Source organism: Pelophylax lessonae, assembly GCF_965119305.1.
Source record: "Pelophylax lessonae genome assembly, chromosome: 2".
NCBI lineage: Eukaryota > Metazoa > Chordata > Amphibia > Anura > Ranidae > Pelophylax > Pelophylax lessonae.
This window is the reverse complement of record NC_138769.1, coordinates 202,997,677-203,025,060: the sequence shown is the minus strand read 5'-3', so window position 1 is coordinate 203,025,060 and position 27,384 is coordinate 202,997,677. Positions and strand designations below refer to the sequence as shown.

The 27,384-nt window shown below is 43.2% G+C and overlaps 1 protein-coding gene across 1 annotated transcript in view; it reads right to left on the bottom strand.

Annotated features, from left to right (window-relative positions):
• TSPAN7 (tetraspanin 7) overlaps nucleotides 1-27,384 on the bottom strand; it is a 255,825-nt gene that overhangs the window by 80,830 nt on the left and 147,611 nt on the right. The window contains exon 2 of the mRNA XM_082245443.1: nucleotides 5,142-5,330. Coding sequence (XP_082101569.1) covers nucleotides 5,142-5,330 — 189 coding nt within the window. The remainder of the gene's footprint in view (nucleotides 1-5,141; nucleotides 5,331-27,384) is intronic.

The window sequence follows — 27,384 nt, the reverse complement described above, 5'->3', positions numbered from 1 at the left end:
ATCAGGAGCTTTTGGTGTACGACCAGCTCATTGGGGACACAGACATCAATAAAAACCTGACAGGTGATTTAATCCCTCCCCACTCTATCAAAAATAAAATAGAGTTTTAACTTTAGTCACACTTTTTATCTTTCATATGTATATCCCCCTCTAACATGCACATTTGAAGTCTCTGTTCACACAATTTGCCGTGCTTCGGACATTGCATGACAAGAGGAATCCAATTATTGTCTATAGGGCCTGCACACACCTATGCAAAACTCCTATGTGCTACTTAAAGTGGTAGTTAAGCCCTCCTGATTTACTTGTACCTACAGGTAAGCCTAAAGTAAGGCTTACCTGTAGGTACAGTAAATATCTCCTAAACGTGCACCGTTTAGGAGATATTTACTATAGCAGCAGCCAGTGATGTCACCGCGCCGTGGCTATGACTTCCACTGGAGTGACATCAATGCGACTTGGCCATTCAAACAGCCAAAGCCGTCCATTGAGAAAGCCATGCCGCGGCCATGACGCTGCCCTAAACGTGACACGTAAAAACACAGACGCGAGGTCACACCTGCATAGGTGTGAACAGAACCTAACGCTGCAACTTCCCCTGTGAAGCATCTACGAACTGGATCAAACTTTTTTTTTTTATGCATTTGACATTTACGTTAGAGAAATAATTTTATGGGTTTTTTTATTACTCTCGATGTTTGCTTTTTGAGTTGTTTTCTTCTTTCAGTACAACTTTATATGTTTTCTATCCAATGCCCCCAGGGTTCAATCTGGCAAGTGAAGGAATACTTTATCACTGCGAAACTTGAGTGACTCCCCCCCTCCCCAGTGTCCAAGCATAAAAACAACATGCAAGACCGGTCAGATCTGTTTTGCTGTGATCTTTTATTGGGCTACAACAATTAGTAGGTCATGTGGAGAATATGATATTCCAAAGAAGCTTCAACCAAGAATGAGCCTTGTTGTGTCACGCAAGACAATTTAATTAAAGCGAAACTAAAGGCAAAAGTTTTTTTTTTTTTTCTAGTTTTGGATAGAGCAGAGTAATTACAATACAAACTGTCAGTTTTTATTGCAGTTTTCATTGCAGTCTGTGTCCCTGTTAGGGAGAATATGTGCAAAGAGGAGTGGGACAAAATCCCTCCTGAGATGTGTGCAAACCTGGTGGCCAATAGGGATGATCGAACGGTTCGGGTCGACCATAAGTTCGACCCGAACATTGACTGTTCGAAATTCGTCCGAATTCCGAACTTTTTGCGGAATTCGGCAACCAGAACCGACCAAAATGCAAGGGTACAGGAACTGGGCTTTAAAAGCCTGTGATTGGACCTGAAACATTAGTAAAAGCCAATTGAGGGGGCAGGAGGATGCTAGGAATGTGATTGGAGTGACTAGGGGGTCCAGAGGCCAATCAGTAGTGAATACGCCCCCCCCCAGTATATAACATAGCCCCGCCAAATCTCTAGCACTGTAATACAGGGGCTGTGGAAGAGAGTGGAAGCAGTTCTGTTACTCCTGCTGCAAAAGTGTAAATTAGCAATTGTTAGTGTGAGGAAAGGGATATCTAGTGTAGTTAGGGTACTATTTTCCACTATAGTTAGATTAAATAATCTAGTTTCTGTAGGGAAAGTGTTAAGTGTCAGGGTGACCGTAGTGTAGTGTAGGGTGACTGCTATGGCAGGGTGACCAAACTCTTCCATGTCAGGGTGACCGCCATTGAAAAAAGATAATTTGTCTTAGAATTGCAGTAGAGCAGGCAAAGGGCTCCGCTACTTTCACACCTGGCCCTTTTTGTTGTAGGCGTTTATTGGGCTTTTTTGTGGACGTCTTTGGAGGCAGGCATGACATCTGAACTTCTGTGTAGGGGTATATACACACACACACACACGTATGTATATATACACATACACACATATAGGTGTGAAAGTAGCGGAACCCTATGCCTGAGCTAATGAAATTATTTGCAGGCATGTGGCTCCGCTCCTATCACACCTATATGTGTGTATGTGTATATATACATCTATGTGTGTGTGTGTGTATATATATACCCCTATACAGAAGTTCAGATGTTATGCCTGCCTCCAAAGACGCCGAAAAAATGCCCAAAAAAACACCTGCAACAACACACCTGGGCGTTTTTGTTGCAGGCGTTTTTTTGGGCATTTTTTGGGCGTCTTTGGAGGCAGGCATAACATCTGAACTTCTGTATAGGGGTATATATACACACACACATATATGTATATATACACATACACACATATAGGTGTGAAAGTCAGCCACATGCCTGCAAATAATTTCATTAGCGCAGGCATAGGGTTCCGCTACTTTCACACTTATATGTGTGTAGGTGTATATATACATATATGTGTGTATATATACCCCTACACAGAAGTTCAGATGTCATGCCTGCCTCCAAAGACGTCCACAAAAAAGCCTAATAAACGCCTGCAACAAAAACGGCCAGGTGTGAAAGTAGCGGAGCCCTATCCCTGCTCTACTGCAATTCTAAGACAAACGGTCTTTTTTTCTGGTTCTGGGCATGCTACAGAGCTGATACTTCACAGGTACACTTTTTAGACCCCCCAGACACTAAATCCAAAGAAATCTTTTTTTTTTTCAATAATTGGCTCTCTATCAAAGACGACAATTTTTAAGAACTTTTTTGTGTGTGATTAATAGTCCCTGGGGCATGACCCAGAACCCTAGGCACTTTTTAGGGGAATCTATTGGGTTTTTAGGGCTTCAAAATTGTGTTTTTTGATTACCGAAGTTCGGGTCCCATTGATTTCAATGGGGTTCTGGAATCCGGGACCCAAACTTTCGGGAAGTTCGGGTGTTCTGGTCGAACCGAACTTTTCAAAAGTTCGATCATCCCTAGTGCCCAACTACAAGAAATGTCTGACCTCTGTGATTTCCAACAAGGGTTTTGCCACCATGTACCAAGTCATGTTTTGCGAAAGGGGTTAAATACTTATTTCTCTAATTAAAGTGTATAAAACTTTTTTGAAATGCGTTTTTCTGGATATTTTTGTTGTTAAAAAATAAACCTATCAATATAATTATAGACTGATCATTTCTTTGTCAGTGGGCAAACGTACAAGATCAGCAGGGGATTAAATACTTTTTTCCCCTCACTGTATGGTGTTCTTTTCTTTTACACCTAATCACAGGTAGACAAACACTAAGCCCTCGTTCACATTGTAGTGATTTGTTATACGTTTTGACAGGACATGTGATCTGCTGGCAATGGCACTGTTCCAATCAGTTCGTCCATTTTGTGGCGCCGCACTGATTTTTAAAAGTAGTTCCTGCACTACTACACAGATGTCTTTCAAATAGCACCTGAAATCACACTGACCTGCCACTTTAAAATTGTGCTACTTCATGCGAAATAGCACGATTTCAAAGTAGCATCAATGTGAACCAGGGCTTAGTGGTATATTTATAAAAAAGTGAATATTACATTCACCAAACATTCACTGCAGAAGCACCTTCCTGGTGTATGGGATTAAAATTTGTGAATGTTGGTGAATGTGTCGTTCAATGCTTTAAAAAGGAAACAGATGTAGGCATATTTTTAAAATGTATCTTATCTTCAACATATACGCATTAAGGTGGAAGCAAAGTTGTTGTAAAAACACGTGGCTGACAACCAGTGTATTTATGACAGAAGAGACCCTATTGGTCTCTTCTGCCATAAATGCATCCTTCTGCTTGCCAGCTGTCATGTTCACTGAGCAGTGCATGCGCAGCTCAGTAAACATTAAGTCCACGATCGGCTCAATCCATGCCCCGGTGATGTGACTTCCGTGTACATGCGCAGGAGTGGTGTCATCGCAGCCTGACCTGTCAAGTGGCTGAAGGCAAAAGACCAGGCAAAGGACCCGAAAGGAAGACTGTGTGAAGATGGAAGCGCCGGGGGCCTGCCGGATCGGTCCCAGCGCTGCTCTGAAGAATACCATATGGCAGTTAAGTCTGCCATAATGTACTAATATGCTGTGCATACTGGCACATTATGGCATAACTCACCTGGGGTTAGGGTCCTTTCACACGGTCAGCATCTTCCGATGGACTCTGTTCTGCTTAGCGGGGATCGGCTGAGCAGGCGGATGGAAGCTCTGTCTCCGCTTTGTGTGCAGTGAAATGGAGCTGTCAGATCCCCGCTGTCCTCTATGGGGGAATCAGATGAGAACGGACCGCCTGTCAGTTCTCATCCGATCCAATCCGCTGGACGGATGCAAAATAGGTTTTCCATCCGTCTGGATTTCACGGATAGGATCACCGCTGACATCCGCTGCCCCATAGGGATGCATGGGGCATCCGATCAGGTCCACCTGAAAAACTGACAGGCGGATCTGATCGGATCGTTCGTGTGAAAGGACCCAATCTCAAAAAGAGAGAGAGAGGAGGCCAGTAGAGTAAGTTGTTTAGACTTGGTTCCATAGCACAATGCTGTCAAACCATTACAGAGAACTTGCTTTTAGGAGGGAAGAGCACAGAGTTGGCCATCAGTGATGCTTCTACTCCTTCATTGTCCAATTAACAGGCTAGAGGAGGGGCACTAACAAAAGAAGCTGGAATTTAAGGAGGGAGGGGTGTATGCTTATGCAACTATAAAAGTATGCTCAGTGGAGGAAAATAAAGCCAGTGGCCTTAATTTTACATACTGTCCACTGTGCAGAGAAACATATGTTTGAAAAATGCAAGCTTCTGAACTGCTCTGCATGGCTAACCGCTTGTGTATTATGAATCTGGTCAGAATACCTTCATGGGTTTTGGTGAATGTTGGGGTGTGTATTTCTATAAATTGGCAATGCAAGCTGGATTAACCAATAACTATACATGCATACTTGACTGGCTCATACATGTGGATGTGGTGGAGAGATATGGGGGCATGGCCATATTATGGGCCCCAATTAAATAGTATGTAATTTTTTCCAGAGCAATTAAAGTACAAATAAGTAGTTTTTTTTATAGGTGAACTTTAAGTTTAAAAAAAGAAAGGGAGTTTACTGTTCACTGCCATTGTATTCACGTTCTTGCTGGTCAGATGACATGGAAATGACTGAATTCCAAGGTATGAAAAACATAGTAAATGGCTGTCATAAAAACAAGTACAAAAGATTTGAATCAAATCTTACCAGTTTCAGCATCCATGGGCTACCACGACAAGTGGCAAAGCATCCAAAAAGTCCGAAGACAATGATTGTAGTTCCAGTTCCGATAAGTACATAGGGAGCATTGGTGGAGTTCTCAGCAATGAGAGAAATATATGTTCCTAATGTGAGTTTTCCCCACACTCCAACAGCTAGAAGAATAACTCCAGTAATCTGTAAAACATAAAAATATGGACATTGGTTATAGAGGAATGATAGCGATTACTTGATTAACTGAAATCAAAATGCATGCATACATTTTTAGGCCTCGTTCACACCATGGTACAGAAACGTCAGTTTTTCTGCACATGTTCTGCAAGGGCACAACAAAAACAATGGTTCTCTATGTGCCCTGTTCACACCACATCGTGCTGATTTTTTCTATGCAGGAATCTGCAACGTGTATGCAGTGTTCCGCACGGGAAAAAAACTGACATACCATCAACATTGGTGTAAATTAGGGATAGACCGATTATCCGCAAGGCCAATATATCGGGGGCCGATATGAACTTTCCCCAATATATCGGTATCGGCCCCGGAACCGGCCGATATTGCCAATATTTTTGTGACATCATTCTGCCTTCTTAGGCCGCCTCCCTCGCCTTGGACAGCCTCGTCTGGAGTCGGGACTAGTCTCGCGGGAGTGTATCACAGCCATACACCCACCCACAGCAGCCTGGTGCCAGCCAGCCACCCACAGGCTCTGTACCAGCCAGCCACATGCACTGTACCAGCGAGCCAGCCAGTCACCCACAGGCCCTGTACCTGCCACCCACAGGCACTGTACCAGCCAGCCACCCACAGGCACTGTACCAGCCAGCCACAGGCTCTGTACCAGCCAGCCACCCACCACAAGGTGCCAGACAGCCAGCCACCTACAGACAGGGTGCCAGACAGCCAGCCACAGCCCCTGTGCCAGCCACCCTCCTACCACAGGGTGCCAGCCAGCCACCCACCACATGGTGCCAGCCAGCCAGCCAGTCATCCACCACAGGGTGCCAGCCAGCCACCCACCACAGGATGTCAGCCAGCCACCCACCCACCACAGGGTGCCAGCCAGCCAGCCACCCACCACAGGGTGCCAGGAGGCCAGCCATTAAGCATTAAACAAAAATTAATATGTTCAGTACCAGATTTGTGTCAATTGTCTTTATTTTTCAAAACATTAAATGTACAAAATGACGGCCCATATCGGCCGATAACGATACGTTCAGTTCCCATCAGTTTCATGCAGGTTTGGAGTGAACCAGCCCTGAAAATAGGACTAAACCCATCAATTTACCAGTTTAAAAAAAAAACAGTTACATTTCTGGCACTTGTCGTAACTGTCACATTGGTTGTGCTCTCAACCAAACTGTCAATCCATCAAGTTGCGGATGTCATAGCTGATCACATGTGCAGCATCATGGCAGTTTAGATCAAACAGAGGCCAGGATGGCAGCTTCCTTGGCTGAGAATGATAGGAGGGTTTAGGTCTGCTTTAAATATGATTATCTTAAAAAACTGGGGTGAAATGATAGACATTACTTATCCCTAACTAGCAGCATTTTTCAGGTGTTATTGTAGCGCTACCCCTGCAGGAGCCACTTGAATAATTATGCCCGGGTCTCCCACTGATTAGTCCACAGCCAGTCACAGGGTATTTTCACACAGCCTGGTGCACACACTCTTCCACTCGTCGTCTCCAATGACCAGCCTAGGGGATGTGTGTTTTTGTATTTTATGTGGAAATCTTGGATAAGAGAGGGATTTAGTAGAATACTTCAATCTAACTATTCACAAGCGAGGACAACTTCTTAACAGGACTGTGTAGCAGACTCAGTTAAACTATGAAGTAGGCTGTGCAGAATTAAGCAAGTCCCTTTGTAGCAGAAGGAATTTAGTGGACCTTGCTTCTTCAAGACAAGCCAGTGTCCCCTTCAGCTTACACCCAATATGCTGACTTATAGCACCTAGAGGGGGATTTTAGCAACAACAGTCCCTAGGATCCCTTTATGAGATCTGTACTCGCAAGGCCTTGGCCGTAGGTCACCTTCCTTCATGATACCAGACAGGATCTGTGGACATCCTCCCTCAGTCATCTTGAAAGAGAACCTCGGGTTTCAGCTTCAGTGTTTCAGGCCCTCAGGTCTCTGAGGCCGCATGGCTGCCTGTGTTGGGGAGAGGCCACAGCCTCCTCCCCTCCTGGACCTCTCTCTGTAGAGGAAGAATGGCCCAGAGCACTTCAGATATAAATACAGTCACCCAGCATGCCTTGGAGCACATCCCCTTCTAATTGGCCAGGGCTGTATAAACATTCCATGCTCTCATCTGCCAGGTTTCTACCCACTATCCAGTATATTCCATAGCTACTGGATCAGTGTGAAACATCAAGACAGCATGAACGGCAACAGAACACAGAGCAGCTTCTGTTAAGCAATTACAGCTGTTAAGCAGACATGAATTTGCCTAGCTGTCTCCCTGTTAGGCAGAGAAACCAAAACCTATATACACCCACGCTGGCACCTACCTAAGAGGGTGCTACATTATTTGCTACATTATTTTTACCATCCAATCAGGTGTTGTCTTATAAAAGAAGCCTATACTTATAGAATTCAATGCATAGATCTTATCTCTCTGAAAGAACACTGTCAATGTTCCCTCTTTCACATCGTGCACAGCCATGCCCCTTCAACATGACCCATTTCAAACAATAAGGGTGATTCAATAAAGTGTTTGCAACAGATATGGAGGTATTGGTCCATTACCAAGTCCTGCAGCTAATTCATGAAAGCCTTGCAACAGTTCCAATACGTTATTTGCACTTGGGTGATGCCTGCAGCCGCTCAGCTGTCATTACAAGGTGCGTGAATGGACGCCCCCCTCCCGCCGCCTTCCGGGAGACCTGAGCGACCAGCCGACGCGTCCGCCAGCTGGCTGAAGACCGGAATTCGGCTCTTTTCAGGATTTTAGGATTTAAAGTGAAATTGATCTGACCTAAACAGTGCTGAACTCCTGAACCCTAAGCCCCGGTTCACATTAGTGCGATCACGGAGATCACATGTAATTCGGAGCGCACTGCTCCTAAATTACATGCGATCTCATGTGTGGTGCAAATTTCAGCCATACACTTTGAGGGTCTGAATTCGCACCGCATCCGCACTAAACTCGCACATGAGGCTTTTTTTTATCCGCAGCAGAATCGGATCGCGTGGTGGTTCACACTACTGTGATCCGATTCTGTGAGAACTTGCAGAACGCACTGCAATATGCGATCGCAACTGGGTGTGTTGTTAACTTTTAATTGACACCCCCTGCGTATCGCATATGGCAGTGTGAACTGCCAGAGGTGCGGAAGCGATGTGGGATCACGCTGCATATTCGCACATTCCTGCATCGCATAAATGTTAACCGGCACTAAATGATGGGAATGCGGTTAAATTTAAACTTGGGAATGGGGTTAAATTTAAACTAGGCCTCATGACAGCCTGGGCCTAGAATCCATGGGGGCTTCAAAAGGTTCAGTTTAAAGGTAGCACAGGCACTCCAGCTGTGCAGGTACCGAAATGTTTTAGGCCCCATCAATCCTACAAGTGCTATTCCTGTTATAGTAAAAAAAGACATTACGTTTTAAGGCATATTTATGTAATGGTTTCAAAAAACCACTTAATAGATTAAGAACAAAATGTGCAGATATTAAAACGTCCAAGTAATAAAGTGCTAGTCATTCAATAGTGGTGTACAAACAGTTTTTTTTTTATCACCCAATTTTAGGTAATAATACCAGTCTACTGTTTAACTATTAAAATAATGTGGTAAAAAAATGCATCTTCCCAAATACTTCTGTAAAGCGCAAGCTTCTTTAAAGATCTTTACTGCATCTGAGCACCACACAAAATTTAAACACAATTTAAGCCATTCTTCAAGTGGTTGTAAACTTAAATCTTTTACTTGTCTTAAGGCTTACCTATAGGTACTGTAAATATCTTCTAAAAATTTACCGTTTAGGAGATATTTACTATATATGCAGCCGATGATGTCATCAGGGCATGCACTCTGAAGGAACAGCCACCCGGGCCCTTCCTACAGAATCCTGTGCCCTAAACAGTGGCTCCCTAGCACATGTGCGGGAGTGATGTCATCAAGGCTCCGACCAGTCACCCAGCTGGAGGCAATGCATACTAGCACATTATAGCTTCACCTTACAGATCTGAAAAAAAAAAAAAAAAAGCACCCAGCTGTGTACAACTGCTTTAAAATTCAAAGCAAACTCCCCCATCCACCCATGTCTCCCTGCTTTAATTTATTGAGAAATCACTTTAAAAAAATACCCTCCTAGCATATCTAGCCATGGCCACCTTGAGTAAGGAAAAATGATTATGTAGCATTTACTTCTTGGAATCCATCTGCCCTTAGCTCAAGCATGCATGCAGGAGAGTGTGCGTAGCTGAGAAAAACCCTCCTTTCCTGAAGACTACTGAGATATATGACATAAATTTGCCAATGCAAGAAACCAGGAAGTAACAGAAAAAAAAAAAAATGTTCTGCTCTAATTCATCCCAAAGGTGTTCTATGGGGTTGAGGCCAGTCAAGATCCTCTACCCAAAACTTGCTCATCCATGTCTTTATGGACCTTGCTTTGTGCACTGGTCCAAATCATTTGGTGGAGGGGGATTATGGTGTGGGGTTGTTTTTCAGGGGTTGGGCTTGGCCCTTAGTTCCAGGGGTCGAGGTTCCGAGTAATGAGTAATTACCCAAATTGGGGTTAACTGTGTGAATCCCGTGACCTGTTGAGGCTGTTTGGCTTGGTTCCATGTTTTTGATGACATACTTTCCGATCTATTTACTAATGCTAGCAGCATGAGGATTGAAAATAATCAATGTTGATTGGGAGAATGAAGTTCCACTTTAACCTCCTTCCATCCCGCCACTGCACATAAACGGCTGATCATCTGCCACATCTGGCCATGATCATCTGCCGCACATCATCTGCCACATCTGTCCGTAATCATCTGCCACATCTGTCCGTAATCATCTGCCACATCTGTCCGTAATCATATGCCACATCTGTCCGTAATCATATGCCACATCTGTCTGTAATCATCTGCCACATCTATCCGTAATCATCTGCCACATCTAAATGTAATGATCTGCCACATCTGTCCCAGTGAACATCAGTCCCTGTGAACATCTTCCACATCTGTCCCAGTGAACATTTGCCACATCTGTCCCAGTAAACATCTGCCACATCTGTCCACATGGCTAAAACATTATCCAGGGCCTTCAAAAAATGTGATAGGTATTAAGGAAATGAAATGTGTAAGTTATGCCTTTAGAACACCTGACGGTGCTACTTGGATGTTGGGCCTTTGTATGTAGCAATACTGTGTAAAAATCTCACACATGTGGTATTGCCATTCTCAGGACGAGTAGCAGAATGTATTTTGGGGTGTAATGTTTGCTATGTACATGCTATGTGTTAGAAATATCTTATAAATTGACAACTTTGTGTAAAACAAATACGTTTTCATTTTCTTTCCACATTTTCCAAAAACTTGGAAAAAAAAAAAAAGACTTGAAAAAGATTCATTATGGCTCGTAGAATATACATTGGGGTGTTTTCTTTCCAAAATTGGGTCATTCTGTGGGTAATTCAATTGTTCTGGTGCCCCAGAGCTTTAAAAAATGTGATAGGTACTCAGGAAATAAAATGTGTAATTTATGCCTTCAGAACTACCAAAATTCATATAAAGTGCATATGCATCATAAGTGACAGTGCTCTGTGTATATCAACAATGATTGCAAAATGTGTAATAAAGTGGCTGTGACAACAAAGTCCAAAGTAATTTTCTTGTGCAAATAATATATAGAAATCCAGTGCAGATAAAGTGCAGGTGCTAGGGACTGATTCCCCCATCAGCCGTGTGGTATTTAGATTTCACCGACCACTATCCAAGGTGACTAAGAATGGGTCACTCACCAGATGTTGTTGGTCTTACCTACTATATAGTAGTGAGACCAAATAGTTTTAAGGTAGGTACCGAATCTCCTGTACTACGTTCAGGTGCTGTGACAGGTCCCACCTTCCTTACTCCAAGTGCGGGTAGAGGCCAAAGGGAAGAGAAAACTCCAGATGGTAAAGTATGTAAAAATTTCTTGGCCTCTTCCCTTTGGAGTTTTCTCTTCCCTTTGGCCCCTACCCGCACAGGGAGTAAGGAAGGTCTTGAACTGTCAACTGTGGAACCTTATATAGACAGGTGTGTGCCTTTCCAAATAATGTCCAATCAACTGAATTTATCACAGGTGGACTCCAATCAAGTTAAAGAAACATCTCAAGGATGATCAGTAGAAACAGGATGCACGTGAGCTCAATTTTGAGTGTCATGGCAAAGGCTGTGAATACATGGGACTTTTTTCATTTTTTTTTCTAAAGTTTGCAAAGATTTCAAACACACTTCTTTCACATTTTCATTATAGGGCATTGTTTGTAGAATTTTGAGGAAAATAATAAATTGAATCCATAATCTGTAATATAACAAAATGTGGAAAAAAGTGAAGCGCTGTCAATACTTTCTGGATGCACTGTACTTTTTGTAGAAAGTGAAATATCTATTTACAAAAATAGTAATCTCTTTTTTCTGCTGAAAGGGGGAACATTTTAATCAACTACATTAACATGTATGGCTTGACAAACATAGCATATACAGTTTATCCCCTTTATTTTCAGCTGGTGATCTTCCCAGTAACATACTTCTTGTCCTAGGGTGACAATGCTCACTGTATTGTATCTATAGAGAAGTATTGTCCCCCTTGGTTGCTCACTCCTTATTTGGACAACAAACACTTCCCCTTCTCATCTTCATCACAACTGGAGAAGGGGTTTTGTAGTTTACAGAATTTAACCATGTGCCGACCGCCAGCAGTTCATATACTGCGGCAGGTTGGCTCTGTCCCGCAAGACAATGTAACTGTAGGACGCTTCGAAGGGACTGCTAGTGGGGGTGCGCGCACGTGCCCATTTGCCACAGGGGGGCCAATCAGAGGGTCCGTCGGCCACAGTTGCGGCTGGGCACCTGCGACCGCTCTCCGTGGACACAGAACGGCGGCCTGCCGTTGTAAACACAGCAGACCACTGTTCTGTCAGTAATGAAGACAGGGATCCTGTGTTTCTCTTATTTAGGAACACAGGTCTCTGTGCTCATTCAGTAAATATAACCCCCGCACAGTTAGAAAGCACCCCCTAGGGACACATTTAACCCTTTGATCGCCCCTGGTGTTAACCCCTTGTCTACCAGTGTTATTATTACAGTAACAGTGCATATTTTTAGCACTGATTACTGTAGTAAAGTCACTGGTCCCCCCAAAAGTGTCAAAAATGTCAGTTAGGGGTCCGATCTGTCCACCGCAATGTCGCAGTCCCGCTAAAAACTGCTGATCGCCATCATTTAATGTAACGCAGTGCCGTATCCCATAAAACTGCCAAACAGCCTACGAGGAGAAATCAATATTCACATCATCCTACCATATCGCTAGTTATAGCTCTTGCCTAGTAACCAAGCATGCATATATAAAGAAAAAAAAAAAAAAAGAGATGTATACAACTGGGAGGGTACAAAATTGGGTGGCGATGAAAAATGGCCCCGGAAGATTTTGCTGGTCAATGACCAGGCCACTTTTTTCAACTTGGCACTGCGCGACTTTAACTGACAATTGCGCAGTCATGCAATGCTGTACCCAAACAAAATTGACGTCACCTCTGCGCTTTTTGTTTTTTTGCGATTAATAAAAAAAGAGCAAAAATTTTGCGAAAAATTGACATTTTCTACTTTGACTGTTAAAAAATATCCAATATATTCAATTGTTGTCATATATTTAGGCCAAAATGTATTTAGCTACATGTCTTTGACAAAAAAATTCTCAATGAGCATATTTTTAAAGAGGGAAAACCTTCTGGTCAAGAAGTGGTTAACTTGGAATGCCAATACTATTTTTTCTGATTTTAGTTCAGTGCACATGACATTGCCAGGGCACTGACTTTCTCACAGGATCAGCAGAAAAATGTCTGTACTTGAAGAAAATAAAGAAAAAGAAAACTAAAGCAACCAACACACCTAAGGACAGGTATGCTGCAATATACTATACTGTATTACATTTCTACTCTTGCCTTTAGGAATACATAAAAATGGAAGCCATGCACATTCCTTCAGGGCCCTTCAAACTCAAAGGAGATTGAGGTTACCCTGTTATACACTGGATAAAGTTTGGGTATATCCTGCTGTTATAAAGTCTACTCGGCTGGGGAAGTCTGTTGAATCTTTGGACAGGCAGTCTTCTGCGCATAAGGGGTTTTTCACGACAGTAGTAGAGGGTAGGTCTGTGGTTTAACCACTTTACCACCGGAGGATTTTGCTGTCTTCCGTCCAGGCCACTTTTTGCGATTCGGCGCTGTGCGACTTCAACTGACAATTTCGCGGTCGTGCGATGCCATACCCAAACGAAATTTACGTCCTTTTTTTCCCACAAACAGAGCTTTCTTTTGGTGGTATTTGATCACCTGTGCGATTTTTACTTTTTGCGCTATAAACAAAAAAAGAGCGTTTATTTTGAAAAAATAACAATATTTTTAACATTTTTTTATATGAAATTCCCCCCAAAAAAGATGTAAAAACCAATTTTTTAAAAAATTTTTGGCCAATTTGTTTTCTGCTACCTATGTTTGGTAAAAAAAAAATCGCAATAAGCGTATTTTGATTGGTTTGCGCAAAAGTTATTGCGTTTACTAACAAAGAGAAAGATTTCTGTCATTTTTGGTGTTTTTTTTTTTAACGCGTAATGGCGGCGATCTGCGATTTTTTTTGCGGGACTGCGACATTGCGGCGGACAGTTTGGACCCTTGACTGACATTTTTGACACTTTTGGGGGTACCAGTAACATTACTGCAGTAATCAGTGCTATATATATGCACTGTTACTGTAAAAATGACACTGGGAGGAAGGGGTTAATTTTATTGGAGAGGGAGGGGTTAATGTATGCCTGGTGCTTACTGACGTGTGGGGGGGGGAGGTGACTGAGTGAGTCATGGACAGATCGGATGTCCAGCTATGCTGAACAGTCCGATCTGTCACTCCCTGTCACTATGGAGATCCGCCCGCTTGTGTTTACACAGGCGGGCGGACCTCCACACTAGATCCCCGACGATCGGGGCAGAGCAGCGGCGATCGCCGCTGCTCCTCCCCTGGCCCGACTCCCACTGTGAATGAAAACAGCGGGAGCGAGCCTCCGGCGGCGCGCAAGAAGGAGGAGTGTCTGACGACGTAGTACTACGTCGTCAGACGATAACGAGCCACTCTGCCGCAGTAATATTACTGTGGGCGGTGGTAAAGTGGTTAAGGCCAACGTCCTAATTCTGAAGGGTCTTGGTTTTGTGAAGAGTTAGGTGGGTGGGTGGTAGAGTGGGTTATATATGAGTTGGGGATAATCACTATACAATCTGAAGTCTAAGTGCCGGTTCACACTTATGCGAGTGCGGGAAGGCTGCGAATTCGCAGCCTGTTCCCGCATCGCACACGCACCCCCGGCAGTTCACACTGCCATATGCGATACGCTGGGGGTGTCAATGTAATCTTAACGACACCCCCAGTTTGATCGCATATCGCAGTGCGATCGTGCAGTTCGCACAGGAGCGGATCGCACAAGTGTGAACCGCTGTGCGATCCGATCCTGATGCGGCTGCAAAAATGCCTCATGTGCGTCTTTGCTCCGGGTGCGATGCGAATTTAGCCATACAAACTGTATGGCTAAACTCGCACCGCACAGCTGATCGCATGTAATATCGGAGCAGTGCGCTCCGATATTACATGCGAACCCGGCACTCGCAGAAGTGTGAACCAGGGCTAAAAGGAAAATAAATCATTAGAAATTATTGGTCCGCTGGAGAATTCAGCCTGTTTTGTACTTTTTATATTTTGGTCAAAGAAAAAATGGGACTCAAAGATTTTAAACCAAAATAAAACATGGTAGTCACAATTGATTTCTGTATTAAATATATTAGCTGCATATTGAATTTTAGGGTCTCTCTTTAACACTTTTGTGGTTAGGCCAATTTTTTTTTTCAGTTTTGCTAAATGCGTATTTTTTTTTTGCCTAAAGGGTACTTAAAACCCCCCAAAAATTATATATTTTCTTAAAGCAAGGGATCTGTAAAACAAAAAATATGGAAGCCGCAAATTTTTTTTTGTTTCACAATATTTGCGCATCAAACCTATATTTTCAGTAAAAAATATAGTAAACCTAATTTTAGTGTGCACAAACACAAAACATACCAATTTTTTTGTAAAAAATAAAATAAAAAGAAAAGACTATCAAGTAAATAGGTACCAAATATGTGCGCAACAGCGAAAGAACAACGACAAAACTATGACAAGTTTACAAAGGTTTGAAAATTACTATATTTATAACAATAAATTAGTCACGTGTAAATGACGATCCTAAAATTATTACTTTTATGTTTTAAAAAAGAGGAATAATTCTAGGTCTTTCATTTATTTTTATATCCTGAAGTAAAAAGGATTTTTTTTTACCAGGTAAAAATTAGATACTGTATATAAACAGTTCTGGACAAATCATTCTTAAAATAAATCATTCTTTGCATGTAGGACAGATCTGCATGCATGCAGTAAATTAACTTTCTCAATCAAGAAAACTATTTACTAATCAATGCATATGAATATTTCATATTTACCACTTACAGCAACAGCAAATGATAAACTCCAAGCAGAACATGAGCTTTCTTTACACTCTTTCTACAGATGTTATGTTAAAATCATACAGCTCAGTTAACGGAGAAGTATGGGTTTGTTTTTTGTTTTTTAACCCCTTGGAGCCTAATGGGCCATACACACTATAAGATTTTCTGAAGACTTTTTCCTTTAGACTTACCAAAACCATATAATAGGAGGTCAAACCTCAACACTTTCAATTTGAATGCAATCTGGCAGGCCCTTGCACTACATAGAAAAGGTAAATCTGAAGGAAAAAGTCTTCAGAAAATCTTATAGTGTGTATGTCCCTTAAGCCTTTTTTCTGAAGAGACCCAAGAGAATAAAATGGTGGTCGCTGCAATATTTTATGTCACACGGTATTCGCGCAGCGGTCTTTCAAATGCAATTTTTTGGGAAGAAATACACTTTTATGAATTAAAAAAAAAACAAACTGGTAAAGTTAGCCCAATTTTTTGGTAAAATGTGAAAGATGATGTTACGCTGAGTAAATAGATACCGAACATGTCATGCTTTAAAATTGCGCACACTTGTGGAATTGCGACAAACATCTGTACTTAAAAATCTCCAAAGACGACGCCTTAAAATTTTTTTAAAGGTTACCCGTTTGGAGTTACAGAGGGGGTCTTGTGCTAGCATTATTGCCCTTGCTCTAACGATTGCGGCGATATCTCATATGTGTGATTTGAACACCGTTTTCATATGTGGGCGCGGCTTGTGTATGCATTCGCTTCTGCGTGCGAGCACAGAATAACGGGGCACTTTAAAAAATTTTTTCCTAATTTTTTTCTTTTTATTTTATTTATTTTTACACTATTTATTTATAAAAAAATTTGTGATCACTTCTATTGCTGTCACATGGAATGTAAACATCCCTTGTGACAGTAATAGGCCATGACAGGTGCTCTTTATGGAGTGACCTTGGGTCAAAAAGTCCCCAAATCCCTCCTTTGCACTTAAAAGTCAAGTTTTGCTGTTTTGAATGCTATTTTTTTTTTTTAATCTGGCGCCTCTAAAGCTCCAGTACCCGGAAGTGCTGTCATGACATCACTTTCGGGTTTTTTTTACATAGGAGACCCAATCAGAGCCAAACTTGGCTTTGTTTGGGTCTTCAGCCAGCTGGCGGACGTTTCGGCTGGTTGCTCGGGGGACGGGAGACCCTGGCGAGCCGTAGAAGGTGGTTGGGGGGGGGGGGGGGGGGAATGCTCAGCAGTTGGTTGTCATTACAAGAAAGCCGACCGTTGGGTTCTAAACAACGGTACCGGGGTGATGCCTCCAGCTGCAGGCATCACCCAGGTACAACACCCTGCAGCCGAGGCTGTATATTTGCTTTCTGTCAGTGCTAAGGGGTTAAATCATACTCACCTCGGTGGATGCAGCATCGATCAGTTCTCCCTGCTGCTCTGAGCAGAGATCTGGTGATTATCAGTCATTGCTGCCTACTCTGCACCCCCTTGCACTCCCTGGAGACCTGGGCTGTGGAAGGAGGCAGGAGAGGCTGGCTCAGGTGCTCAGGAGATTGCTGGGAGGCTGAGCCAGGTGCCGCTCAAGGCTTCTGGGTGGATCCCGACCATATGGTCGTGATCTTTCCCCGACAGTGGCTGCTGCTGTCAATCACAGCCAGTGAGCCAATGAGGAGAGAGGGAGGGCAGGGCCGAGCCACAGCTCCGTGAGTGAGTGAATGGACATGCAGAGCTGCAGCTCAGGAGCGAGCTTGCTTGGGTGCCCCCATTGCAAGCTACTTGCTCTGGGGGCACTCAGCAGGATGGAGGGGCTAGAAGCATCAGCGAGGGACCCAAGAAGAGGAATATTGGGGCTACTCTGTGCTAAACCACTTCATAGAGCAGGTAAATATAACATAATTGTAATTAAAGAAAAAAAAAAGGCTTTAAGGCTGGGTTTACATCGGTGATGCAGATCATATGCGATGTCTGTGCGATGCAAATTCAGCCATACAGTTTGTATGGCTGAATTTGCATTGCATTCGGACCAAAATGGTCCAGGACCCCTTTTTGGTCCACACTGGAATCGGATCACATAGGTGTTTCACAGTCACCTATGCGATCCGACTGCTGTACCATTTGGGGGGTGTCCGATCTGGGGGGGTGTCATTAATTTGACATTAACACCCACAGCGGTTAGTAGATGTCAGTGTGGACCGTTGCGATTCAGGTGCAATACGGAAACCTGCTCAGGATTTGCAGGGTTTCCCGCACCGCACCAGTGTGAACCCACTGGTGTGAACCCATTTCAGCCATACAGTTTGTATGGCTAAATTCGCATTGCATTCGAACCAAAATGGTCCAGGACCCCTTTTTGGGCCACACTGGAATCAGATTGCATGGGTGTTCACACCTATACGATCCGACTTCAGCACCATTTGGGGGCCGTCCAAACTAGGGGGTGTCATTAACTTGACATTGACACCCGCAGCAGTTCGTAGATGTAGGTGTGAACCGTTTGCGATTCAGGTGCGAAAAGAAAACCTGCTCAGGATTTGCAGGGTTTCCCGCACCGCACCAGTGTGAACCCGGCCTTATGTTGCCACAAGGCAATAAATCCTTCCCTCTTTCTTCATATCTGATAATATCGAACATCTCTGTCACATCATTATTTTGTCAACAGGTTTCCGGAGAAGCTTTATTGTACTATAAATTTTTTTAACAGTCTTCACAGCGAATTGCACATACGACCACGAAATTGAAAATACTAAATGAACCTGGAAACCTTCGATACATGAACTAATCGAGAAGCTAAACATTGTGTTCTGGAAAAAAACCTCAGAGCCTGCTAACATTTAATGTAGTAATAATAATAATAATAATATCTGGAAATGGCGCTTTTTACTGCTTCATAAATGCAGACCTAATGGTGCATATACAACCATAGCTGGTCCATTAAACAATAGTTACCAGCCCTACTAATGTGGGAATGGTGCTTGTGGTTTATGTAAGCAGACTTCGCACAGTCACATGGCTCACGTGCTGCATGCTGGAAGGGTGGGGGGGACAATAACATACTAGACGATATAGGATACAGGAAGGTTTAAAAGAATTGCTGCTTCAGACTTATGGGCACTGTTTTTTACTTTACAGTAATCAGGGCACTGATGATCAGTGCCCTGATTACCTTTCCTAGGCTTCCCTTTGAAGAGGAGCCGCTGATCGGATCTCCTCACCACACACACTGACAGCGTGAGGCGAGGAGAGCCGATAAACGGCAAATCCTCATTTACATGTGACCGGCTGTGATTGGACACAGCAGATCACATGGGTAAAGAGCCAGGTCATTTGCTCTTTACAAAGATCGGGGTCGCGCCGTGTCCTAGCAACACGGCGTAGCCCCGATCGCCGCACTGCGCGCCCCCCGCGGCCACGCAATAGAGGCTGTTTTGCTGCACTGTTATATGATGGCGTCCCAGAACGAGAGCTGCACTGCTCCGCTGGTGGGCGGGCGACAAGTAGTTAAAATGGTACTAAACCCAGGAGTCTGCATTCACTATATCTGGTCTCCCACAGAACATAGAAATGCAATTATTTTAGTAAATATAAACGGCTAAATACCTTTTCTCATCAGCAGTATATAGCAGTCTTGTGACTTCTATCAGTGTCTGGTTAAAGCTTTTAGGAGGAGTTTTCATTCTGCTCTGTCCTATAATGCTGCAGGATCCCTGACCCTCTGTCTGGACAGCGATTTGATAGTTTTGAGCTCATGTGAGGAATTGGATGATTTCCATCCGTAGTCTAGGACAGTGCTGATTGGCCCTGTGCTGATCACATGCACTCTCTCAAGAAAAAAAAAACGCTCTAGCAATACGCACCAAACTGAGTATGTGCAGCTTGTCCCCAAGCCTCTGTTTTATCAGGAGATGGATTGGGGCAGTGGAAGAAGTGGAGGATCAGAGAAGACAGGATCAAACAGCCTTTTTACACAATGCAGAGAATAAACCCCTTAGGTACCACAGTGAGTATATCAGGCATGCTTTACTGCATATACAGACTGATTTTACTGTTGAGGGTTTAGTAACACTTTAAGGGCTCGTTCACGCCAGCAGCCGCATTATACCACTGATGGGTGTGCACGATGAAGGGAGTGGTGTAGATATGTCATCAATGATGCATTGCATTGTTTACTATTTTCAGCTTTATTGAAATGCCATAAAGTGACATTTCCTTCATCTTTATGCTCTGTAGTGGTCTTGATGCAGTGTACTGTGTCACAACACACTGTGCTAAAATAGTACAGCATGCCCTATATTTGTCAACACACGCTACTGCAGCGCAGTGGTGGGATGTGAACTCAGAGGACAGAAAGCATACAGCCTTGTCTATATGATGGAAATGTGTTGGACAAGGCTTCTCAGCACAGCCCAATGTGTCGTTTCTTATGACTACATACTTTTGCTAATAGCTTTTGCTAATAGGTGTCCCTCGTTCCTATCTTAAAAGATTGGGAGGTATGTTTTAGGTTCATGCCCACAGTGATGCCATGATTCCAGTAGTCGATTCCCTTTCCCTAAAGGAGGTTCAAGGGGCCTTCATTTGAAGCAATAGCATGATAATCTGATCGTTAGTACACTGCTTTTGGGAGGCAATCACAACAGTTCATGCAAACAAATATATGAAGGGACAAACACAAAAATTGTTCTCGTACGATACCAGAACGTACAATTTTCGTTTAATTAGTACAGTATTCATCCCAAAAAAAAAAAATGAAGACCAAGACCATGCATGCTCGGAAACAAAAGAATACATTACAAAATACAACACATTACTTCCAAAGTTGTATTTGCGCAACTCTAGCAACCTTACATTTTTTAAATTAATCTAGCATGCAAAAAAAGACAGATGATCATTCATCCGATATTCTCATGTGTGTACAATGAGAGTCTGTTTGGGTTTTAAAGCAGAGTTCCACCCAAAAGTGGAAGCTCCGCTTATCTGCTCCCCCCCTTCCAGTGCCACATTTGGCACCTTTCAGGGGGGAGGGGGGAACGGGTACCTGTTTTTGACAGGTACCTGTCCCCACTTCCATGAGACTCTGTTGTGGTGAGGTCCCTTGGAAGTTTAGCCTTCTCCTTCCTCCGCTGCCTGGCCAGTTAGAAAGTGTAGAATGCTTTGCGCATCCGCAGTAGGGAACTGGCTGTAAAGCCGAAAGGCTTCACTGCCAGTTTCCCTTAACACGAATGGTGGCGGCAGCACCGGACAAAATTGGCTAGGGTGCCGACATTGCGGGATCCCTAGACAGGTATGTGCCCCAATAATAAAAGTCAGTAGCTACAATATTTGTAGCTGCTTACTTTTAATTTTTTCATGGGGGGCGGAACTCCGCTTTAAGTATTGCTGCATTATGCTAAGTATGCACTGCATGGGAAATTTCTGCTTTGTAAATCTGTTTGTTGGGGTAATAAAAGTGGCTTTAGGTCTTCCGGACCTGAGGGTGGTAGATTCTGAACTCAAAAGAAGACAGGAGATAATGGTAATGCTGGCGATGGGAGGAGAATGTTAACATTGCAGTGCTTCAAAAGAAAGCTTTCTTAGAGAAGTATGCTGTACATAATTTCACATTATAGCAATTACCTCCTGGGGCCCAAAATCTTGAAATCAATCTGACAGTTTACTTCTGCTTCAAAATAAAGTCCATTCCTAATTAAACTGGAATTGAAGGGATGATGCTCACCGATCCAATGGATACTCACCAATCAAATGGTTCCTCACCAGCACTGGCATCTTCTTCTAAGTTCTGTTCTTTAGGCCTCTTTATTGACTGGTGTGAGATGACATGAGTCCTGCACATGCGCAGGAGCCCATCATCATACCGGCACTCAGAGACTAGCCCGGTGCTGTAAGTACCCTGTTGGCAGCTGAACAGGAAATAAGGGTAAATCTCTCTAACAGGACAACGGATAGAAGTAAAAACCTCATGGGCTCTAAGTCTTTCCACTCGATCCAATTTTTAAAAAAAAAAAAGTAATGCGTTCCAAATGTTTGTCAAGACATACGTACACAATGCCAGTATAGACAAACCCTGGGGCCAGCCATACACAGAGTGAATTTCTTGCCTGCAACCACGGGCAGGATTTAAATTTTCTGCCCTATCAACAAAGACAGTGTGAATGTGGAAATCCCTTCTGCCGGGCCATTGTCTTCCCCCGGCGGGAAAAGCCGCTCCTGTCAGGAGAAGACAGTGATTATTGCTAGCAGCTATAGCAGCCATTAGTGATCACAACAGAATCTGACAGCCTGGTTGTACCCAAGTTGATCTATTGATGAACTTGGTACATTCAGCCTGCCCATTAACGGTTCGAATCTTGGCTGGTTCCTGCTGAACCGGTCGAGATTCGAACAGTGTACGGCTGGTCTAACACAGTATTAGGTTGCCTCTTTGATACAGCTCTAATTCTATCATTTCATCTCCCACCGCAATTACCTTTTGTACCACTTTCCCCTCACTTTCTGATTGTAAGTTCCACAAGCCGGCCCTCCTAATCTTCTTGTATGGAATTGTACTGTAACTGCAATTTCTCCCTTTTTTTGTTGTCGCTATATAAATCCTATATAATAATTAATAATAGTTCAGAGAAGCTTATAACTAGCAAGGCAAATGCAGGCAAGGCATGCCTGCAGAAAAAAAAAATTGAATAATTTTAGGACAGAAATCAAGAATTAATGTGCGGTCACGGGGACATCTCCAAAACACAAGAGGGAAAACATACAATGGATTGAATAACAGACAGATAAACTATGTAGACACATCTCGTTTTAACCACAGTTGTATTGTGGTCTACAAATTGGCATTTTCAGTAGGAAATTCAGCCTTCCATTCCATTATTACTGCCTCGAATATTCTAGGCCATGATTCAAACTACTGTATGGTAGAAAAGAATGTAGATCTAGAAACACACAAAATTAGTGGAAAGGAAAAATTACAGCGTAGTGGTTTTTCATTCCGACTTGGCGCTTGCAGTTAGCAAAAGTCATTATGAAAATACAATGAAAGCGTATTACTGGATTTTACATTCGGTCTTCTTATATAACACATTTTCCCTGTGGGGTTTTACTGTACAAGTTTTCTAAAGACTGTCATGAAAAGGAGAGCTACACAAACATTGAAGAATTTCCTTTTAAGCAACCAGTAAGTAATTGGACCAGATCATTAGTGAAATATTCTGGTTCCAAGGACCTAAGTTCTTGTGAATAGGAAGCTCATAGTTGGAATCCTTGGTCAGGCTCTTTGAAATAGTCCTTGCAGCACTTATGAGATGGTAATGGACTTACTACTTAAAGAGACTATTTTCTGAATTAAACATGGAAACTCAAAGTCTGTGCTGAATGGTAATGTTAAAGCGATATTAGGAAAAGGATAAATAAAAAATATGTTCTGTATTATAGTATTAATATTACAATTACAGTTCAATATTACACAGAGCTGTCCCTTACCTCCTCTTCTCACTGTCTCTACTGGTGCTATTCGCTCCTCTCTACTCCAGGTGCCACCTTAGCAAGTCGGATGCTACAGAGGCACCTGTTCTACATGCGTTCCTGAGCCAGGCTGTGTGCATCCATACACACAAAAAGCACCAGTAAGCCACGCCCCACTTCCTCCTCACAGGAGTCTGACTGACAGCTGCAAGAGCCTATGGCTCCCGCTGCTCTAAGTGTCTCCTGTAAGACCAGAGAGTGAGAGAAGCAGTGCTGCAGCTGAGACAAAGCTGGATAGTTGACAGAGTCAAGTAAGTGTTTAGGTATGGAGGTGGGGGGGTTCAATATTGAGTTGGCTTCAACTCTTCTGGGAAGGCTGCCCACAAGGTTTAGGAGTGTGTCTATGGGAATGTTTGACCATTCTTCCCGAAGAGCATTTGTGAGGTCAGGCACTGATGTGGTTGAGAAGGCCTGGCTCGCAGTCTATGCTCTAATTCATCTCAACAGTGTTCTATCGGGTTGAGGTCAGGACTCAAGTCAAGTTCCTCCACCCCAGATTCCATGTCTTTATGGATCTTGCTTTGTGCACTGGTGCGCGGTCATGTTGGAACAGGAAGAGGCCATCCCCAAACTGTTCCCACAAAGTAGGGAGTATGAAATCATCCAAAATGTCTTGGTATGCTAATGCTTTAGGAGTTCCCTTCACTGGAGGTAAAAACATCGAAAAACAACTCCACACCATAATCCCCCTTCCACCAAATGATTTGGACCACTGCACAAATCAAGGTCCATAAAGACATAGATGAGCAAGTTTGGGGTGGAGGAACTTAATTGGCTTGCACATAGTCCTGACCTCAACCCGATAGAACACCTTTGGGATGAATTGAAGCCAGGCCTCCTCGTCCAACCTCAGTGCCTGCCCTCACAAATGAGCTTCTGAAAAAATGGTCAAACATTCCCATAGACACACTCCTAAACCTTGTGTACAGCCTTTTTAGAAGAGTTGAAGCTGTTATAGCTGCAAAGGATGGGCCAACTCAATATTGAACCCTACGGACTAATATTGGAATGCCATTAAAGTTCATGTGTGTAAAGGCAGGTGTCCCAATACTTTTGGTAATATAGTGTCTAGGATAGGATCTATTTTACCTGCAAGGTTTGTTTTCTATACATCCAGTCCTGAACTTTTCATAGCCCTACCAAGGCAGCACAGTCCGTCTGATAATTTGTCTTTTTTTGCTGTGGATAAGCAACACAGTTCCCTGCCTCCAGGCAGGACAGTAAGGGTGAAATTACACTAGTGCGAATTGGATGCGGGTTTCACCACACCCAATTCGCATGACAGGAGCCATTTCACACATCTCTGGGCCGTCTGCGGAGCAGATTGCACAGGGGTCCTGTGCATCTTTGGCTCCGTTTCAGGTCCGAATTCAGGCAATTGTGAGCTGCATCCATATTAGGTGTGAACCCAGCCTAAAGGAGTAGCAACAGTCTAAGATGTCATCTGTCTGCTCTCTTTTGCTGTCAGCACTTTTCTGCCTAAAGTCGTTGTAAAGGCTCAAGGTTTTTTACCTTCATGCATTCAATGCAAGAAGGTAAAAACCTCCTCTGTGCAGCAGCCCCTCCGTAACCCCCCCCCCCCCCCCAATACTTATCTGAACCTGATCTCCCTCCAGCAATGTGCACCGGAGGCTCGGCTCTCCGGGGATTTTCCCTCCACATTGGCTGAGCCAGCAGCAGGAGACTTTGGCAATCACAGCCAGTGAGCCAATAAGGAGAGAAAGGGGGACGGGAAGAGCCGCAGCTTTGTGTGTGAATGGACACTCAGAGATGCGAGCCTACTTGGTTGCCCCCATTGGGAGCTGCTTGCTCTGGGGGCACTCGGCAGGAGGGAGGGACCAAGAGTGCCGGTGAGGATCCCGAGAAGAGGAGGATCGAAGCTCCTTGGTGCAAAACCAACTGCGCAGAACAGGTGAGTATATACCATGTTTGTTATTTTAAAAAGCTTTAAGCTTTCCAATCAGCACCTGGCCACAATCAGTCATGCCCCCTGCTTTCTGAATTTACAGCACAGCCTCTGTTGCTGAAACCCTCCCACAGTGAGCTGCAATGTCTGGGAGGGGGATTGTTGGCAAACATCTAACCACTGGCTAAGTATTTAGGTAATGGAGAAGGGGGGGCATCAATACGTTTACACACTTAAGCCACAAGGGACGGGGGAAGAGATGGGACTTTGATTATGTCAAAACACAGTATACAATTATACGGAAAAAAATATTTTTGTAAAAATATGAAAATATTATTAACAAACCGTGTTAAAATATCCCCAATAGCAGGGGTGGAATGAAAACACATAAACCCATGTATCATGCCACATAGACTTAACAATATGGATACACAGCAGAGACGCAGGAATTAACTAAGCAACTTACTAAGCATGCAGTAACTATCCTATTGGATAGTTACTGCATGTGCCCAAAGAATGAGGTCAGCTGACTACCTGAAAATACTAAATGACCAGGTTATTCCATCAATGGTTTTTTTCTTCCCTGACGGCACGGGCATATTTCAAGATGACAATGCCAAGATTCATCGGGCTCAAATTGTGAAAGAGTGGTTCAAGGAGCATGAGACATCATTTTCACACATTTATTGTCTACCACTTAACCCCATTGAGAATCTTTGGGAAGTGCTGAAGAAGGCTTTGCGCAGTGGCCCAACTCTCCCATCATCAATACAAGATCTTGGTGAAAAATTAAGCCAACACTGGATGGAAAAAAATCTTTTGACATTGCAGAAGTTTATCGAAAACAATGCCACAGCACACGCGTCCCATAATTAAAGCCAACAAAATATTAGAGTGTGTGACCTTTTTTTTGGTGGCCGCTTTTTTTGGCCAGTCAATGTATAAAGGATTTGGCTCAGTCAGAAAGGGCAAGTTTTTGGCTTATGAAGCTTATGAATGGCATAGTAAATGTCATTGGTGTTTTTAACACTGGCAGACAGGAGCCTTTAGTTGTACTTTAGTTTTAAAATATGCAAAAAGAGCCATTCCAAATTCATTATACATCCTCTGGATGGTTTGTGAATTTCCCATCTTCACAGGCAGTATAATCTGCTAACATGACAAGCATGTGCTTTCAGAGTCACTTAAGTTTATCAGCTAGGTCCCAACTGGCTGAAGGCCAAACCAAGAGCTGATATACATGTTTATTTAGGAAGTAAGCTTTGCCACTTATCACAACTCACTTCTTGTGCAGCAAGATATGTTCAGATAACTGGAATGGGGACACAGATGTGCGAGAAGCAAAGCCTGTGAAAAAAAAAAAAAAAAACGCTAAAAATGAAAAATTTAGGTAAGCACTGAATTTTGTCTGTACTAAAAAAAAGCTTGTTGTTTCCGTAACGGTGAACAATGTATCTGGCTTTTTGTCATTTTTAAAGCCAGACTCAAGTCTATTATAAAACGAACAGTAAAAATATTTTTGTGTGTAATTAGAATAGTTCTTTGCAAAGTAGGAATGGAGGTGAGGGTAAAATTGACCATCTACCATTCAAGATGGCAGTTTCTGATCTTGCTGAATAGAATATAAGGTAATGTATACTGTGGAGGTGACCTGCAGAGACTGTAGGTCAATAGCAATCAGTTATAAACCTAGCTTTCAATCACTTAATTTGTTTTTAAACTCTAGCTATGTAACGCATAGGTGTGGTGGCAAGGATGGTGGGCCTTAAAGTGATTGTAAACGATCACCTTGTAAAACAACCGATTTAGTTTACAATAGAAATGAAAGAAAAAACATTTTTGTATAGATATAAAAATCCCTTTTAAAAATGTATTTCCCTTTTTTATATAAGGGATTGCATTCCCTCTGTCCTCCGCTGCATAAGAGCTGGGGGGGGGGGGGAGGAGAAGCAGCAGCACACTGAGCTTCCCAGTGAATGGCTGTGCAGCGGGGGCTTGTCAGGACAAGTCTGTTAATTAGAGGAGAGCAGGCTGAGTTCCCAGCATAGCTAGAGAACTGACCACACTGTGCTCTCCTGCTTATG